Source organism: Dermacentor andersoni, chromosome 8 (genome assembly GCF_023375885.2).
Source record: "Dermacentor andersoni chromosome 8, qqDerAnde1_hic_scaffold, whole genome shotgun sequence".
Classification (NCBI taxonomy): Eukaryota; Metazoa; Arthropoda; class Arachnida; order Ixodida; family Ixodidae; genus Dermacentor; species Dermacentor andersoni.
In genome coordinates, this window is record NC_092821.1 from 97,335,715 (window position 1) to 97,354,998 (window position 19,284).

At 47.6% G+C, this 19,284-nt stretch overlaps 1 protein-coding gene across 1 annotated transcript; it reads right to left on the reverse strand.

Moving 5' to 3' along the window:
- Window positions 1–1,057: 1,057 nt before the first annotated feature.
- On the reverse strand, window positions 1,058–18,422 carry LOC129384194 (uncharacterized). The gene is made up of 3 exons (XM_055069412.1): window positions 17,685–18,422; window positions 2,042–2,275; window positions 1,058–1,432 (listed from the first exon to the last, which is right to left on the reverse strand). Exons 1-3 carry the CDS (start codon window positions 18,246–18,248, stop codon window positions 1,058–1,060), a joined length of 1,173 nt encoding a protein of 390 aa, XP_054925387.1. The 5' UTR covers window positions 18,249–18,422.
- Window positions 18,423–19,284: the final 862 nt, after the last annotated feature.

Sequence of the window (19,284 nt, forward strand, 5' to 3'; positions counted from 1 at the left end):
GTGCTACTCTTGAAAGATGCGTTCCAAAATTCTAATAAAAAACGCATTGACGTTACAGTTAATTTCATTTCAAACTGCTTGACTTACGCATGAACATCGGCTTGATAAACAACAGATAAATTAGCTGCGGCTAGGGCCGCACTTGTTTGCTTCCCACTGACGTCGGCGTACAATCGCTATCGCGCTCACATACGACTGTTTCCAGTATGACTGCATGAACATGATAGCGACTACAGATAAAAGAATTGATAAAAAAATGTTCCAATGCGTTATTTCGCGTTGCCATTGTAGGATTGGGCATTCCGACCAGTAAGCTTTCAGTTGCACAGCTGAAAATGCACTATAAAAACTGGCTGTCGGTTCCTTTAATGGGCCGGATATTAAGGAAGTGGTGCTAGTTTTAGGATTTCTGATAAGCAAACATGATTTCACTGCTGCTCAACTTTAATTTTGTAATTGGATCATGTGCGTCAAGATTAACGATTAAAAAACAGGAAGGTAACACATTCTTAAACTTATCCACCTGTACATAGCAATTATTCGCGCAGGCAACGCTGCCCTAAAAGTAATCCACTTGAACAGACCTAAATCCGCTGTGTTTCAATGGCAATTCCAAAGTTTCGATCTACGATATACACTAAACTGAATATCTAACGACGTCGACGCGTACATGGAAGCACCAGGTACCAACGCACACGCTTTTCCTCACGTCCTAAGTAGCAGCTCATTAATAGAAGCACGTTCCGCACGGAGATTGACGCAAAAAGCAAATGCACAAGTAAAAATAATAAATAAATGAGGAAAGAAATTGAGCTGCACAGAAGGCAACATCTTTCGTACGTTGAAATCTTGATCAAGAACTGCGCTTGTCCCACGCCTCAGGGCAGCTCTTGAAACGCTCAGGCGCAACATTACAAAAATAAAAGAGCACGAAATTGTACTCATATCGCACGTTATTTGCAATTCATATAACTCTGATGCAAAACACTATCGGCACACAAACGAACGTCGCCTCTTGAAGGAACTCGGCAACCACTGTTCCATATTTGGCAAGATATCACGCCTGCTCAAAGAAGGGGCACTTGTCGGCGCGGTTCATGGGCGCATCGGGTTTGCAGGAGAACGCGTGGCTAAACGCAGCCATATTGCTGAGCACCTTGGGACACAGTTCACCGCGGCCGCACAGGCTGCGGCACAGAGTCACGAAGAAGAGCATGTCCGGCGTCAACGAGATGTCCTTGCTCACGGCGTAGCGTCTTGGCTCGGCCGCTCGGTGTTGTCGAAAGGCCCGGTACGCGACCTGGGCGGCGGCCACGTGCATGAGCACGTCGGGTCTGCCGCCGGCGCACGAGATCTTCTCCTGCAGCTCTTCGCGCGTGGCTCTCGACATCCAGCTCCTCACGGTTCTGTTGGAGTCCAGGAACGAGCCCTTCTGCGATATTGATGTGTTGTGGAGCGTGTAAGCAAGCGTGGCCTCCGAGATGGAACAGCGCTCGTAATCTCGGGGGTTGTAAGAGTGTGCACAGAAGGGGTGCGCTCAGGACATTGCCAAGGTCTGATTGGCACACGGCGTTGCTACGGCCTCTCTGACTGGCTCAAAATACCATCGTTGCAGAATTCGATGTTGAAGCGGAATCTATACAATAGCACCCTCTGAGAGCGCATGAGGAAAGATGGCGTCCAAGTTACACCCTCCCCGTGGCGGCACCCTCAGAGCATAACGAAATGAATCGCGAAGGCATTAGCTTTCATACATACTGGGTCTCTTCTATTATCCGTCCCTGACAGTCCCTTACTGCCCATACAAGGCGGTGCTTTCAACCAATGAGCGTTGCGCATGGAGCGTCGCGCTCGGACAGTCCTGGACGGCATACGAGGCGGCCGATCGAAATGGCCCGCTGAAATGGCGGAACCGGATTGAAGGAGCCGGAAATACGTTATGGCCCCCCACGAGCGTGCACACGGTGCGCACACACGACCTTCACGATTACGCGCACCCGCGGCGGGGTCTCGGGCAAGCGCGGCGGAGGAGGACACCCACCAGCGCGTCGAAGCCCCTGACCAGCTGCCTGGCGACGGCCGTGCCAAAGCCCGCGTAGTTGACCGAAGCGGGCGCGTCCGTGTAGAGCATGGGCGGCGCCGCCACGGCCAGGTGCAGATACACCGAGTTCCACCAGTAGTCGTACTGCACCGGGAACGAGTACTCGCCGTGACGGTGAAGCAGCGAGTCGTTGAGGGGCCAGCCGGGGAACGCGCGACGGTGCAGGTCGGCAGCCTGCGCAGTCATCGCCGCTGGTACAAAGGCTGTGCACGCATAAGGTTTGTTCGATTCAGAGAAAAGGTGCATGGCACCACAAGCGAAAAGGTGCAGGTGGTGCCAGTTATGGTGTGCCGGGCAGCGCCCACTCGCTGCAAGGTTCAAGGGTGCACTGCATACACCGCGGCGGCACCTTGCCTTGCACACCGTTCAATCGTGCACGGGGGTGCAGGGTGCACCGCTGCACCTCGGGGAATCGAAGGCCTAGGTGCAGCGCACCGTGAATAGGTGCAGAAGGTGCAGAGAAACTTGGCTGAATCGAATAGACCTATACTGTACTGAGCGTGTGCTGTTTTTTCCTTGGCAGTAACTTAGACAAGAACGGCATGCTCGTCGCGAAGAGGAGGTGGCGCTGTGCCGAAGCTACCGCATGGGTGACTTCCCAGACGAAATTCATATCTCTCACGCGACCTTGATGGCTCCCATGCAAGCTTTGGCCCAGGTAATAATGAGTACATTGATTCCAGCGTGTTCAACCAACCAAGGCATGCGAGAGACATGTACAGCCTTCTGCATTTTTAACTATATCGCGCGAGAACGCTAATATTGTCGTCCGTCGTCCTGAAGGGAAAACCGTATTTTGTTGGGCGTCCAGGCGAAAAAGCTGATGCGAGTAGCTTGAAAGTGCCTGAAGGCCCCTCACGGCAATGCAAAAGTCAGCGCGCAGGAAGAGAAAGTGAATATTTAATGCACATTCTGTAAAATGATTCGAGCGTATCAGAATGAAGTTGCGTTAACAAAACAGCGCCAGTTACAAGTAAAGACGAGAAAAGAAAATTAGACATGGTACCACTTCATACGCCGCCGAAACAAATAATAGACGCATTAAGTACATCAAAGACAGAATACCACGAAATTGTACGCTATGTATAGCATAAGCGAGAAATCATACACAAATTCTCGCATGCGGGCTCAGGTGAAAGAACGGAGCAAAACAAGACATAGTATAATATTTACTGACAGAAACGCTGTGACATCCCTCTCCGCATAAATGCGGCAATATCACTGTCTTCCTTTTCATATTTTATAAAGAGCGAAGGAACACTATATGTTCATTATTGCAACAAATAGTATGCACGACGATGTGGTACTAGTGGCCAATCCTGGCTGGGGGTACGCATTTCGCTCAGCTGTCGCTGTAGCCCTCGCAGCAACTTCAAGAACAATGAGAATTTATTGTAGGAAAAGGAAGACTACAAAACAATAAACCAATTTCATAAGTGCCAGTAAACTTGATAATGTTAAACTTGGCGAAAAGCGGTGCAGTAGTGTGGAAGCACGAAACATTAGCTATAATTCGGAGAATTCGGAGTGCACGTTTTTTGAAGAACGGTTTCAGTATTGCGTTTCGACTGTTTTAAAGGCGCACGGCTATGGCCATGCCAAGCGCATGGCCTCGATGTGACTAGAGCGTTCCGCATGGTGAACGGATGGCCGACGCCATGTACAGGGTGTCCCAGCTAATTTTAGCCATAGTTTAAATATATGCGAACGCCACGTAGCTGGACAGAAGCAAGGTAATATTGTTTGCCATCGCTTGGAGATACCAAGACAGTTTTTTTCATTCCACCTAAATTAGACAATTAGTCTTCATTAATTAATCAACTTCTCAGATATTATAATTAGATGAAAAGTGTCAATTAGAAAATTGTAGAGTGACATGAGAAATTCCTGACACAGCTTTCTGTTGCCCAGTACGTTCCTAATAGTTTTTCCGAGCGTGAGAGAAGCCCGAAAATGCACGCAAAATTGCCCTCTGACTGGCCGCTGGAGGCACTCTGCGTGTATGTAATGGCAAAAGTAAGTCGCGTTCACAAACGTGTACTCCGTGACTGAAGGGGATATTACGAGATTTGTAGTTTGTTTCTCCGATGTCCTCGATAAGCTAAGCAAGGCATCTTGTTTATATCTGCGGAAAATTAAGGGAATGGTATGGGTAATGTGTAGGCAATATTCCAAATGGGTGGGTTAAATGCGCATTTTTCAGTAGAATACGTATGCAAGTGGTCCAAAGCCCGCTGTCCTGGCAGAACTATAAAAGCCGCCAAGACCAAATTTAGTGAAAATTGGTGGTACACTATGGAAACTCTCTGTGAGAAGTTAAATACGCTTAGATAAAACACAGTCTTTGCAAAAAAATTCTTACACATGGCCGTTATTAGCTAAGCTTCTCAGTGTCCCGACATAGCTGTTACAACAGGTTTATATTTGTGGAAAGAGGACGGGGGACACACTAACTGCAATGTGTGACAATATTTTTACCTTCCTGGTCCGGTTAGAAGCGTTGCAATTAATAAGCCGTCGTTTTTCTTTCCCTATTTTCAGGCGTCATAACACGTTCCGTCTTAGTTTCAGCGATGTCCTCGGCGAACTAAACAAGATATTTTGCTTATATTTGGCGAAAATAAAGGGCGCGTTATGGCAATATGTAGGTAAACTTCAAATATAGGAAACTAATGAATTTTTTTTTTGTAAATTACGCATGTAAGCTATCCAGAGCTTTACGAGTGTGTTTTGCGTACGAATAAGTTATCCCGTTGCCCTGGAAGAACTGTGAACTCAACAGTAATTAAATCTAGCGGAAATTGAGGGGGCGGGGAGGGCAGGGGGGGCGCGTTACAAAGCAATAAGGCATTGCATACTCCCCTCAGCAGATGTTGTGGTGGTTTTCAACAGCTTCGCTGGACATCTACTGTCGCAAGGCCGGGATAGCGAGTAAAGTTTTTTGCGTGAATATTGCAAGTAATTTATGTTGATTGTACGTCGTTGCGTATAACCTCGGCAATACTATTACATAAACTAGCGATACATTTATGTTGTAGTATTAAACAGCAAATACAATTCTTTGTTGAATTATTCAAATTCTTTGTAGCAAATGTGCATACTTATGTGCGCTGTACTGCTGCTACTGGGCGGGATCAGAGACCACTGTGGGACACTCATTGCCTTTTGTCCCTGTATTATCTTGAGATTTCATAGTTGCAAGAGATAAATGCAAATTCAGATCATTTCTTTTTCTGGCCCCCGTGGTTCACCATGTGTGATTGACAAATAGGTCCCTGCCTGTTAAATATAAATATAACTGACATGTTGGCGGGCTAGTTGGTATGAATCCATGATAGAATGTGTAAGCGTGACTGAACGAGGACGTAGAAAGAAACATATACACAAAGACAGCGTTGTCTCCGTTAACTCGCGCTTACATATCGTTACGTGTGGAAAGACACAGACGAAAGGGGCTATTTACAGGCTATTTACACTGGAGCCAGACAGCCAGGCCGACCCTCGCTCGCGCCAAGGGCACAGACCCACTTCATCATCGTTCTCGAGGCGGCTCGTCTCTTGAGCATCTCTCGATGATGTCGCAATAATATTCTATCATTGTTAATTTACTTAGTAAGTGAATGTTGATAAGTTTATGCTGCCGATAAATCTACTATCCTTACATCGTATAGCTATCTACTAATTTTCTATCGCAACCGGTGCTCCGCCTTTCGGGCGAAACTGCGATTTTTTTTGTATTGCAATAGCAATTGTACGAACACTCCAGGCGCATTTGCAGCATCATAGTCGCAGTCGGCGTTCATGCTGTCGTGATGTTTCGCATAAAGGAAGTGCGATAACACCGTGGCCGCGGGCCATATACGCTGTAGGTATGAGTGAAAGCGTGCGAGGGTAAACCGAGGATGGTGGCTAGATCTCGCGCGCGCAAGGGAGGAAGGCGGCACCGCGTTGAGGTGGGAGGCGTTCTATACTCCGGCTGCGGCTGCGTACGGCGCGGCTGAGCGCTTCCGCGCGGGCCCTATCTTGAAAGCGATCTCCGATGAGTACAGAGTCCAGGTGCGCAGAGATCTCATAGCTTCGCATGCGCTTTGTTCTTGCCGCTCAATTCGCGTCGAAGCGAGAGGCAGCACGACGGTCAATTCGCTCGCTGCTGCTGCCGCTCTTCCGCACTCCAGCTTTTAGACAGCGAGCGTCCGCGCTCGTCGACTGAGATGTCTTTACATTTTCCTGTGCGTGCGTGACACCATGCTTGTTAGTTTAGTTGATAAGAGAATGTTTACGAGTTTATACAACCGATAATGTTAATTCCCTTACTTCGTATAGCTGTCTACTAATTTGCTATCGCAGTCGATGTCTCGCCTTTGGCGCGAAACTTTGACTTTCTTTAATGCGAAGAATTCTTTGACTCATCCCATGCAGACACTTTGCGGTAGGCAGGTTCTCACTTCGCTTCGCGCCTCTTATGTAAAGAAGAAATTCAAGTGCCCCATGGACGGAATGGAGCCTCTGTCCCCAGCACAGCAGTCCGACGCTCGCTTTTCATACGTTTTCGTTGTCACTAGGACACACTCGCATGCATATACCCCTCGCTTGCCAATGCCAAGTAGGTATAGCTCCGCGAGACATTTGGCGCGTGCGTCGTGTGGCGGTTTCTGGCTGTCTTCCCTCGTGACAGCTAACGCTTTGAGATACTCTGTTAGACTGCATCCTCTTTGGGATCAGGCCACAAAGAAGTAATTTAACTATGCGCATTGGAACGCTGTCACAACAGAAATAGTTCCCCAGCACAGCAATATAGCGTTCCCAGCGTTCCTACATATGTCACTTTGCGAATATGTCCTTGAACTCCTTTTGGAACAGGTCGAACCCCTTCTGCGGTTCTCGCTTGATTTCAGCAATCGTGTCAAAACGGCGGCCGTTGAGATGGGCTTTCTTTTTTTGTTGTTGTAGGGAAGGGGGCGAAGAAATAAGCGGAAGCAAAACCTGTCAAATGACCCGTCTTTCACGTCGAGGATCGTCACTAGAAAGGAAACTGAAGTTTACGGTTACGAATAAAAAATTATGGGGTTTTACGTGCCAAAACCACTTTCTGATTATGAAGCACGCCGTAGTGTGGGACGCCGGAAATTTTGACCACCTGGGGTTTTTTAACGTGCACCTAAATCTAAGTACACGGGTGTTTTCGCATTTCGCCCCCCTCGAAATGCGGCCGCCGGGGCTGGGATTCGATCCCGTGACCTCGTGCTCAGCAGCCCAACACCATAGCCACAGGGCAACCACGGCGGGTTCGGTTACGAATAGCGCACGTTGTTTGGCGAGTCGGTAGTTCATCGTTATAAGCAAGGTGAGCGCCCACCCTTGTGCTCTTCTCGTCCACGTTTGTATTGCCTAGCACCTTGCTTTAAGGGTTACCATCCTGGGAACACGCAATAGTCGTCGCAGCGGAAAAGCCCAACGTCTCTACGACCAAAACAAAGGCCGGACAAGTGTACAGCTCGATGAAGCACATGCTTACCGCCTTTTTTGACTGTTGTGATATTGTGCATCAGCAATTTATGCCCAATGGCTAGATGCTGCTGTAGTTGCTGCACGGCGATAAGGCACCCTGCAAGTGAGCACTCCGCATACGCGAGCATCTCGCCCGAAGGAACAATGTTTCTCCTCAACGCTCACCTTAATCGCCAGATTTAGCTCCCGCTAATTTCACTCTCTTCCCAAAATTTAAGAACGTGTGCTTATGAAAATACAGTTAATGTTTCAGTTTTGACCCAATTGCTGAAATGAAGCACGAATGGCGGAAGGTCTTCGAACACTTCTGGAAAGGAGACTGCTAGGACATGTTCGAAAGGATGGAAAAAAGTGCTCCGAGCGCCGTATTGCTGTGCAAAGGGACTACTTCGAAGGTGGCAGTGTGTGAGAGCACACAGATAAATGCTTGTTTCCAAAACAGAGTCAGTCTCGAAACTTTTTAATACCACCTGTTATGTGATCAAAACATTAATACAAGATGCGTGGATCATGTTGAGCGTCTACAAACAGGGGCCATACATTGTAAGACTATTACATTTCGATTTTATTCCAACCTCCTGACGTCAGATGCACTTAATCGCCGACGCAAGCACCGGGTTGTGACCCGCAGCTTGTTTGAAAAGCCCAGTCAAGCGCTCTCCTCGTTTATGGGAGGTCGCTTTTGTTTGCTTTCAAAGCGGACAGCATTGCCTACATTCACGGGTGTTTCTTATCTAACTGGCCGAAAAGAGGGAGGAGCACGTAAAATGGCAAAGGGTGGTAGTGGGGCCGAGCTAGCACAGTTAAAGGGACACTAAAGAGAAAAATGATTTCTTCTGCATCAGTAAATTACCTTTCTATGAAACCAAAACCACCACTCTTACCACGATAAGACGCTTGGTAAACCAGAAAAAGAGCAAGAACGAAAGACGAGTGGTGACGCCTCCTTGAAGTTTCGCACCTGGTCGCCTTGACGCCATGGATTTTGGTGGCATCTTCTAGGGCCTACTTAATTATATAGCGGTACAGATTTACTACATTGTGTTCTAAAGAAACCAACTATTAAACATGGCAAGTTTCGAGAACCTTTACTCAGCCAACGCGGCCTAAACGCGAAAACACACTGACGTGCTGGCGTCGGGGTTTCGGCGCGAAATTCAAGTACTCATACTTCGACCTTCATTTTCTCACCTAATAATCAAACTATTATTTTGAAATGAATGTCTGCAGGGTTCTCAAACAATGCTTTATTAGTCTCAACTGATCTATTATTTCTCTTTAGTGTCCCTTTAATGTAGTAACCGGGTGAGGGCAGTGGCGCCGGAATCTGCGATTGCTCTGCTTGCCCTTCCTGAGTTTGCGGTGGCTGGTCGAAAAGCACGGAGGCGTGCAACTGGGAGTCAAATATGCCACTAAAGCGGATCCTCAGCGAAGAACAGTTGCAAAGCGATGTCGTATACGTGCTGAAAGGGCTCGACAGTGCTATACTGCCGCGGAATTTTTTTTTCTTATCTGGGAAAAAATTCGTTCTCACCGGCAGCTCCGAGAGGCTAGTGCCAGAGTAATCTGAGACCAGTCATCGTCTTTTCCGTTCGGAACGGAGCAGTCCCCGGCAAAAAAAAAAAAAAAGAATTGTTTTGTTCGGCATATGAATGAATGTTTAGTGCCTACGCGTCACCGTAACGTGGTTAAGTTTTCTTTTTTTGCGGTTTTGTGACGTCACGCGACAGATGGGGGAAACGAGCGCAGCCTGAGAAATTTGACCAATAGTGGAGGACTAAGGACGAAAAACGCATATAATCGGAATGAATTAATTGTTATTATTTTGTTCGCCCTAATCATGCGTTATCGTGTGTACATGTCACAGCAGACGGGATTTTTTTTTCGCAGTTTTCGGTGACGCGTGTCAGACAGCTGAAGCGGGCATGGTCCGGAAATTTTCGGCCAATCGTCAAGGGCTAATGGCAGAAATGAAATAGAAGCAGATTGGAATAATTTTATGTTAGCGCACTCTAGTATACACCATGTAGGAATACACCTTACAGTAAATAAATATTTTGAACATAGCGATTAATGAAATTTGGAAACACGTGGAATTATTAGTTTGTACAAAATTTTACTGCAACAATGGTACGCAGGTCACACAACGCTCAAGATCCATCACGTCGGCCTGAAACTAACGACAGTGTTCTAGTTCCCAAGCGAACGGAAGGGTTTTTGTGAAACGTTTACATTACAAGTCGACGTTACCACATGTCTAGCCAATGTAGGCATCTTACTTGGCGAATTTTCTGACAATGCTGACTTTGGAAACTTCACTTACTGGAAGGCGCCACCAGTGCTATATGGTGTGTCAAGAACAAGGGGACGTCGCAGTGTGTAATGAACGGCTGTAGAAACCGAGAATACGTATATCTGATCTTCCGAAGGTGTGTTGTCATCGATTGAGTCCAGATTTGGATAACGCAACACGACTTCCCCATCTCGTAACAATAAAGTAATGTCATCAGCATACGCTAATACTTTTATGCATCCTGGGGCGCTATATAACGTAAAACTATTCCAATTCTGCAACCAGCCCTCCGCGATTGGTCAAAAACCTTTTTGGGCCACCCCCACTTAACCTGTCTGTCACGCGACGTCACGAAAGCCGCGATAGCTCCCTATCTGCTATGACGTCTACACACTGATTATGCATGATTTGACCGAACAAAATAAAAATAGTTATTTCTGATTCGACGCCTATTCGCGATTAGCCCTCGGCTATTGGTCAAAATTTTTCGGGCTGCACCCACTTCACCTGCCTGTCACGCTACGTCACAAAACCGCGAAGACTCCCCACGTCAAAGTGACGTGTACGCGTTAAAGATGAATTAATATGCCTAACAAAACTGAATATTATTCTGAATAGCCGCAGGCTGCTCCGTTCCGAAAGGTATAAAAGATGGCTGCCACCGATCGCTCAGGCACTGGCTACTCGCATTTGCCGGAGAGCATGGGTTTATTTGTGTGTAATAAAACTTTTTGCGTGGGCGTGTAACGTTATCGAGCCCTTCCGGCACGTTTACGACCTTGTTCTGGCAACTCTTCTTTACTGAGGATCCGTTTTAGCGTCATTCTTAAGCTTCCGTTGCATGCCGCCGCGATTGTCGACGAGCCAACGCAAGCGATGTAAGCTAACGCGGACCAATTGCAGACGCCGGCACCACCCTCTTCATCCGGTTATCGATTGTTAGTGCAGTTGCTCGGTCCCATCGAATTCCTCTCCACTTGAGCGTGCTCCTCGCCTCTTGTGAGCCAATAAGATTAGACGAGCCGCTCAGTGTAGGCAATGTTATTCGTTTTTCAAGCAAACAAAACTGATCTCCTAAGAACGAGGAGAGCGTTTGATTGGTCTGTTGAGACAACCCTGCGGGTGACCGCCCGATGATTGCGTCGGCGGTACGCAAGTTTGACATCAGGAGATTGGAATAAAGGCACATTGGAATAGTTTTACGTTATAGGGCCCCTGTTACCTGCATAGAAAGTTCTCTTATAGACGGGCTCTTACTAAAACGCTTTAACAACGAGCCAATCGCAAGCACGAATACAGGTTACAAAGGAAAGCTCTGCCGCATTCCCCTTGTCACATCAACGCTAGGTGCCAAAAGGATATTAATAGCTCAGCCATTGTTCCCAAGTACAATATGCACAGCATGCTTACAAACACTTTCGGGAAGTTACACCTTTGTAGCACCTCAAATATATACTGGTGTTCTAAGCGGTAGAACGCTTCAGCATGGTCCGAGGTTACCAACGCTCCTAAAGCTTCACGCGCTCTTGTGTATTTTATGGTATCACGTGTTAAGTTGGGAGATGAAAATACACCCCAACCAGGCACGGAATATGTTTGATGTACATTGATCATTTTCGGCAATGATACTTTCATGCGATTTACAAGAAAGTTTGACAATATCTTATTGTCAAAGTTGAGCAGCGTTATAGGCCTCCAGGATAATGGTTCTTCAAGATTAGAGTCCGGCTTTGGCAAGAGCATCACGCGGCCCCGAGTAAACAATTTAGGAATACATTCACGTGCAAAAATTCCGTTAAGAAGAGATACCAAGGCAGCGTTTAATTCTGGCCAGCAGGTCCGATAAAATTCGATTGCTAAGCCGTCTGTGCCGGTTGCTGATTCGCTCTTCATAGCTCTGATAACATCAAAAACTTCTTGCAGGTTTGTTGGAGGCATTAAATTCTTGCCTTCTTTCCTTTCCATTTGGGCTAGGTTATCACAAAATCCCGAAATTTTTTCACGCAGGACTTATTTATTGAAATGTTTTCCAATGAGAATGCGTCTGAGAACCAGTTTCAAAATATTCTTTCGATATCTCGCCTCGTACCACTCTCTGTGCCGTCTTCTATTATAACCTTTTCCATAAAAGAGCTGCCATTTTGCCTCCCGCTGGACATAGGAGCCAGCCGCAGTACCTCAGGATCAGAAATTCGTTTATTCGTCATCCACGCCTTTGCAGAAGTACGAGAGTACCAGCTCATAAGCCTATGGTATCGTTCACGCTGGGGATCGAGGTGCTCGCACATTTACTGTATTTTGGAGCTACCATCTCGTACTATTCTTATCCTTCTAAGGCACTCGCAAGGCTGCTGAGTCTGTTTTTTTACAGCGGGATTTTTTGTGTCCGCGTGCGCGCAATTTTGCCCACGCAAAAACAAACGGCAGCTGGAAGGCTTTGTGTTTGAGCTTCCGCGAAGCAGAATTATGTTTTTCATATATTCGAATTACAATACGACGCTACCATGTCTGCAGCTTGTGCGCAAGCTGTATTGTACAAATTTTCTGACACATTTTACTTTGAGCAATTCAGTTAGATCAATAACGCACTTGCGCTAGGTGGAAGGCCTACAAGGATGAGGATTTATGCTTTTTCTAATGGCTCCGCCACCAATTCGAACACCAATTCGAAGCTATCATCTCCGCGGCTTGTGTGCAAGTCGTACTTGGCGCATTGGAGAGCGCAGGCGTTCCTGCGTTTAGCGTCGGCGTCGACCCTCGGCGATCGAGCGCATCCAAGGATGAAAGAGCGAACGCGGAGCGCAGTGGCGGATGAAAGACGGCGAAATACAGCGCCACACTGTGACTCCATTGTCAACCTTCCTGCCACCAGACACCTGGTTCAGAGAAGTCCACGTCGAAGTGATTGGCCCTTTCCCACCTTCCCAAGATTGTTGCTACATTCTTACCTGTGTCGATCGCTTTACTCGCTGGCCAAAAGCCGTTCCTCCGCGAGATATGTCTGCTGAGACCGTCGCAAAGGTAATCCTTGCAGACATGGATTGCACGCGTCGGAACACCATACACCATCACAACAGACTGCGGACGCCAGTTTGGGTCTTCCGTCTTCAAGGAACTTCTCGCTCTCCGTGGCACACATTGTATTCGCACCACTGCGTACCACCCAGCAGCTAACGGCCTGAATGAGCGAATGCATAGGCAGCTCAAATCTTCTACAACTGCCTACGGAGAAACATGACGATGAACCGAAGTCCTGCCACTTATTCTTATTGCCTTAACGCTGAAAAGTGACTTGAAATGTACAAGCGCTGAGTTGCTCTATGGCACAACCCTTCGCCACCCTGGCCAATGTAGAGAAGCGAGCAAAAACTAGCACTTGCCCGATCCTCTCCTGTACGTGTCACGCTTGCGAACTATGATGGACAGCTCCACCCCACGCCGACTCGAGCGAAGAACACTGTTGTCTACGTGTCCGAATACCCGCCGTGGTTGCTCAGTGGCTATGGTGTTCGGCTGCTGAGCACGAGGTCGCGGGATTAAATCACGGCCACGGCGGCCGCATTTCGATGGAGGCGAAATGCGAAAACACCCGTGTACTTAGATTTAAGTGCACGTTAAAGAACCCCGGGTGGTCGTAATTTCCGGAGTCCTCCACTACGGCGTGCCTCATAATCAGAAAGTGGTTTTGGCAAGTAGAACCCCATAATTTTTTTTTTACGTGTCCGAATACTTGGGTAACAGCACCCACGCTTTCATGTGCCGCGATGCTTTGAGGAACCCCTTCAGCCACCACACGACGGCCCATTCAAAGTATTTCGTCGCAACTCGAAAACTTCCAGAATTGAAACTCTTGGACGATCCGAAGTCATCTCCGTGGGCCGACTGAAACCAGCGCAAGTAGAGCAACAACTCAACCACAGCGACACCGAGTCATGCCCAAGACACACACACATGTGCGCTACGAATACAGGAAGAAATGTGCGTTTACCTCAGCGGCTTGGGACATGACTCACTGTTCACCTATACTTGTGCTGTCGACGTCCTTGCCATAATATACTTGTCTCTTCATATTTAGGAGGAAGTGGTGTGGTGTGGGAGCACACAGTTTCGGTTCAGCGAGCTTCGGTTTCGCCTCCGGCGTCTGGCAACCACTAGGGGCCCCTGTACGCCGCCTGAGGGCGCCGATAAAAAAATATGCTGATCCTACGCACTGTGGGAATCGATGCAAGCGAAGCTTTGTTTGCTGTTTGCTTTGAATGGCGATAACTCGTGGTGACATTGGCGGCGAATGTGTAATTTCTTCAGCGTTTAGTCCAATACGAGAGTGGTGAGTTGGTCCTAAACGTTACTTTGCATTCACCACTGCTGCTAGTCTGCGTAGTCCGCAGAACCTACAGGGAGATATGTTTGCTTGAGGGATTGTTGTGCGTTATTGTTCATAATTTCTGAGAGGGTTGAGCATTATCATGGCCTCACACGGTACATCGCATCGGGAAAGAAATGTTAAACTTTAATTTAATTGTGGGCTGTACTTAATTCGATTATTTATTATAATTGTGTGTATACACTGCATACATACATTCCCGGTCTGCAACAAGTTTCGATGAGTAGCGAAGACACTCCTGTTTCGCGCGACGCTTCTTTCGGGCCTGCGTGCCCTCGGCGCTGAGCGCACACTTTGGAGTCATTTTGCTCTCGGGTGTTTACGCGCTCCGTCTGCATACGTGGCCAGCACGCTGTTGAGACGCCAGCTCCAAGCGCTCTCTTCAGGCTATGGACGATTGTAATGTATACACTATCGCAGCCCAGCACGCGACCTCCACAGTCCAACACCTGCCCTGCATTTGTGTCGCATAGGAAAGCTCTAGATTCTGTAAAGCTCGTATCATTTGCTGAATCACTGCGCGACGTCTTTGACTCTGACTGTTCTAACAATCACGAAACACAAAAAGTTGCAGTTACGCCAAAGGCGAAGCATCGATTGCGATAGAAAATTAGTAGACAGCTATACGAAGTGTGTAGGATAATCATAGGAAAGTCCCTAGATTTTCTGCTCTTAAAGCAAAAAAATATCCGAGAACTATAAGGAAAGCAAGCACAACACGTGCCAAACGCACAAACTTTGAGGGACACGATCAAAACCCGGGAAGCGTTCACGTCTCGACACGCGAGCTGGGCATGGTAATGGCTGTTTTGGCGGCGAGAGTTCCCTCAAAGAATTTGTCCACCCTGTTTAGAGCGGCGGGCGCACGTGGAGGACATTGAGGCACCCTATAGCAAGACCAGGAGGCGAGTGCCGTCTGGTGGTGTTGCAAGAAACCCAGCGGCACCCGCGACACGACCATCACAGCAGCAGCAGCGCCCGGAAAGTCGGGAGAAGAGGCAAAGAAAGTTTCGCTTTAGTAAACGTTTGATCATGTTACGCGCAAACGCGGAGAGCAGACCAGAGGATTCTGATGGGAACAGACGCGCTCGTGAGGCTTCTGCCACGCAGTCATGTATATCTAACAAAAGAAATAGTTAAACAGTTCAATGGGACCATATGATTATCCTACACACTTCGTATAGCTGCCTACTGATTTTCTATCGCAATTGATGCTTCGCCTTTCGGGCGTCAGTGCAACTTTTTGTGTTTCATGATTGTTAGAACAGTCAGTGCCAAAGACGTCGCGCAGTGATTCAGCAAATGATACGAGCTGTACAGAGGTCGTAAAAGAACTCCTACTTCTATAGATACAGTGTCAACATCTAAAAAAATTCCTCGTTTTACGAGCGAGGAAATGCTGGTAAAAGAGAATAGTTGGCAAAATACCTTTTCTTTTCAAACACTGGAAATGCTGCTCGTTTAACGCATATTCGATGCAGATATCAATACAATGCCGCTGCATATTTAAAGATCGACAACTTGTCATGTAACCACAGGCAAAAGAAGAAACAGCTAATTTATTTCAGCGTCTTTTCAATACAGCTCTTAAATACACAAAATAGGGCTTACAGCCCAAAGAACTTTCTTGATTAATTATGCGAGCACGATGCAGGTTTTTCGTTCTTATCGGCGACAACGCTTGCGTGGTTGACCAGGCGTAGGTGAATAAACTTTTCAGCAATAAAATGTGCTGACCGCCTGCCGTGGCCGTTGTTCAGGCTCTCTGGGCAACTTAGAACGGGGGAGTCTTCCACATAGGCTGTCACAATGGGGATGAACACTTCCTCAATGCTTGTCCGGGAGAGATGATGCACGTTTTTTTTTTAAAACGCTAACAATTTGGTATAGGAGTACCAGAAATTCAGGGTATGGGTAATGAAGACCATTTCTGTGTTGATGTTTTATCAACAATACATATAATTATCTTTACTGGTACTCGAGAACAACATATATACAACATCCATACTCACTGATGAGCTTTACTGAGTAACCACGAACGTATGTCACTTGCAAAGTGGCACACATCAGTGCACCAGTGTCGCTGAGCCGGATTCAAGGTGTGCGAGACATAATATTGCTATAGAAAGTGCCGTGGTTGAACGCGGTTAAACTAAGTTTTACTTGCAAGCAAGTAAGTTTTACTTGCAAGCAAGTAAAACTAAGTTTTACTTGCTTTGGGAAAGGACACAGACGCTGCTCGGCGCCGTCAGCAGCTACCGCATCTACAATTGCACCACAATATAACACGCAGACGTTGCTCGGCGCGGCAGCAGCGAGTGAATTGACCTTCGTGCTGCGTCTCGCTTCAACGCGAACTAAGCGTCGAAAGCACAGCGCACACGAAGCTACCAGCACTTTGTACACATCGCATATCGCTTTCAACATATGGGCGCCCACGCGGTGTATGCAGCAGCCGCCGGTAGTGGTAGGCTAAGTCCCAGTTTGACCTTGACTGAGCTTGAAGGTCAGATTTACGGAACCAGGCGTTTTCTGGGTTTGCACCTGCAGTAGTAGAGCTATCGATCTAAAGAAAGTTTTTTCCTAATCATGCTCCTTGTAGCAACATGTCTTGCTTGTAAAACGAGGAATTTTAATAGACGTTGGCAGTTTGGCTACAGAACGTAGAGTTTCCCTGCGACCTCTGTAAGCATCATATGATTTGCAGAAGCACTGCGCGATGTGTTTGACACTGGCTGTTCTAACCGCGATAAGAGACGAAAACCTCAACCAGCTCAGTCAGCGATAATTGACGCGCGTTCCTCTGAACGCGTCTCTCTGTGCGCGATGGTAACAAGCGGCAGGGTTGCTGGGGTATGAGTTATCGTATTGGATGGAGCCTATATAAAGGGAGCCTATAGAGTAACTCTAGCACGGGTCGGTGGACAGCGTCGCCGGAGAGTGGCGGTGCAGGCGGAAAACATTCCATTTTCGAAGACCTGGGGGTGAAGGGGCGGGGGGGGGGGGGATACGCGCGCGTAGTCCAGTCCGGCCGTGCGGTAGTCTACTCACAATCATAAGCAACTTACATGCAGCAAATTAGGTTCGCCTATTTTCCTTATGTCAAGCGCTCTGGCGAGATTAAGACAATTCTTTCCGTAGGGAATTGTCTTTAAGTCACTGGTTTCAGGACGTAGATAATATTTTAATTTGGAACAACGATATTTTTTTTTCGATTGATACAGAATTTATATTACAAAAAAGCAATGTCACTAAGCTGTTAGTGGACTACAGCTGGCTCGGCTCTCTTTCAGATATCAATGGCAAGTGCATGGCGTTTTTGCAGGTAGAGCTTGTTTGTAAGTTTTATGTTGTTGCCGACTATAGCTTTGTCAATGTTTTCATTGTAGCCCGCTTACCTGCATCCAGCCTTTCAATGGCGATGAAAATTGTGTCGGGAAGGCGTCCAGGTACTTTCGGATGGCGCTGGGAGCCAGCATCGGTTTGAATCCCTCGGCATCGAACAGCGACCAGAACGGCTCCAGATGCAGCCGCTGCAATATGGCCACCGCCTCGATTCGGGCGGCCGGATCTATCCAAGGCGCCGCGTCGGAGAGCAGCCGCTGGGTGGTGTAGCGCAAGTCTTCGAAGATGGTTTTGACGGTGCTCAGGAAGGGCGACTGGCGCAGTTCACCGACTCTCCCCATGAAAAGCGACATCTGGAAGCGGCTCTCGGTGAACGAGTAGCAGTTGCGGGGCCTGAAGCGAGCCACGGCTTCTTTGTTGCCAAACGTGGCCACAGCGGCGGCGTACGAGTTGGCGTACGAGTAGTCCTCGATGAAGCGCCACGCGACCTGCTCCAGGATGGCTGCGTTGCTGAATCTTGAGGGCAGAATGAGGAGGAGGAATGCGTCATAGAAAGAACTTGCGGCAGGGCTATAGCTACACGCTTCAAGTGCATCATGCATTGGTACCGCAAGCATTCCCGGATTTAAACGTCGTTGTACGCGTATTTTGTTACGTCTAAAAGTGCCTGCTCCGTGAATATCACCCAGAGGTTCATGGAGACTTCTACTTGCGCAGAGTATATAGTGCACAACCTGGATCGGCCCTCTTTTGGAGTCGGAGGCTCGCAGAGCCAGAGTTAGCTTAGAGGAAATACTCGGGAACACCGATGAAAATATGCGGGTAGCTAGAGTGCTCAGGTATCTTTATACCTCAGAGACACGAAACAAAGGAAGAGCTAAAGAAGGCTGGCAACGAAGTACAGGGTAATTGCGAAGACAAGTAGACAACCTAGAATATCTCTTTCTCTCTCTCTCTCTCACACACACACACACACACACACACACACACACACACACACACACACACACACACACACACACACACACACACACACACACACACACACACACACACACACACACACACACACGCACACGCACACACACACACACACACACACGCACACGCACACGCACACTAAACAAAGGTAAGAAGGAGAGGGTAAACTTATTGTAAAGGATGAGAACAAAATGTTCACAGTATTTTACAAAGGCGGCATAAAAAAGCAAAGAAATAACGTTTTTACGATAACACAAATGACAGTGTCTTGCTTTAGGGCGCCCGAATTGACCACATGAGCACAAGAAACACACAGGAGCAAAAGTTTGCAACGTGGTGAAACCTGGGAGTGCTGCAGAAAAAAAAAAAGAAAAGTTCACCGACGATTACGATACTCTTTAATGCAAAATTTGAGCGCAGCTGTATACGTGTTTTCCTTTCGCGATATATTGGCTGGCACAGGGATGTTTCCTTTCAGTGAAAGGGAGGAGTGAAAGGGAGAAGGGACCTAAGAGCGCCACGCGTGTACTTCACACTGCGGCTTATTATGTCTTGCAAGAAGCCTGGTCCTCGATTGTATGACTTCATTCGTTACCAAGTTTGCAGCAGGCTTTCGCCTTCAAGCGTTACAGAGAATGTAACATGCTGCCGAAATTTTTCTTTAATCAGTGG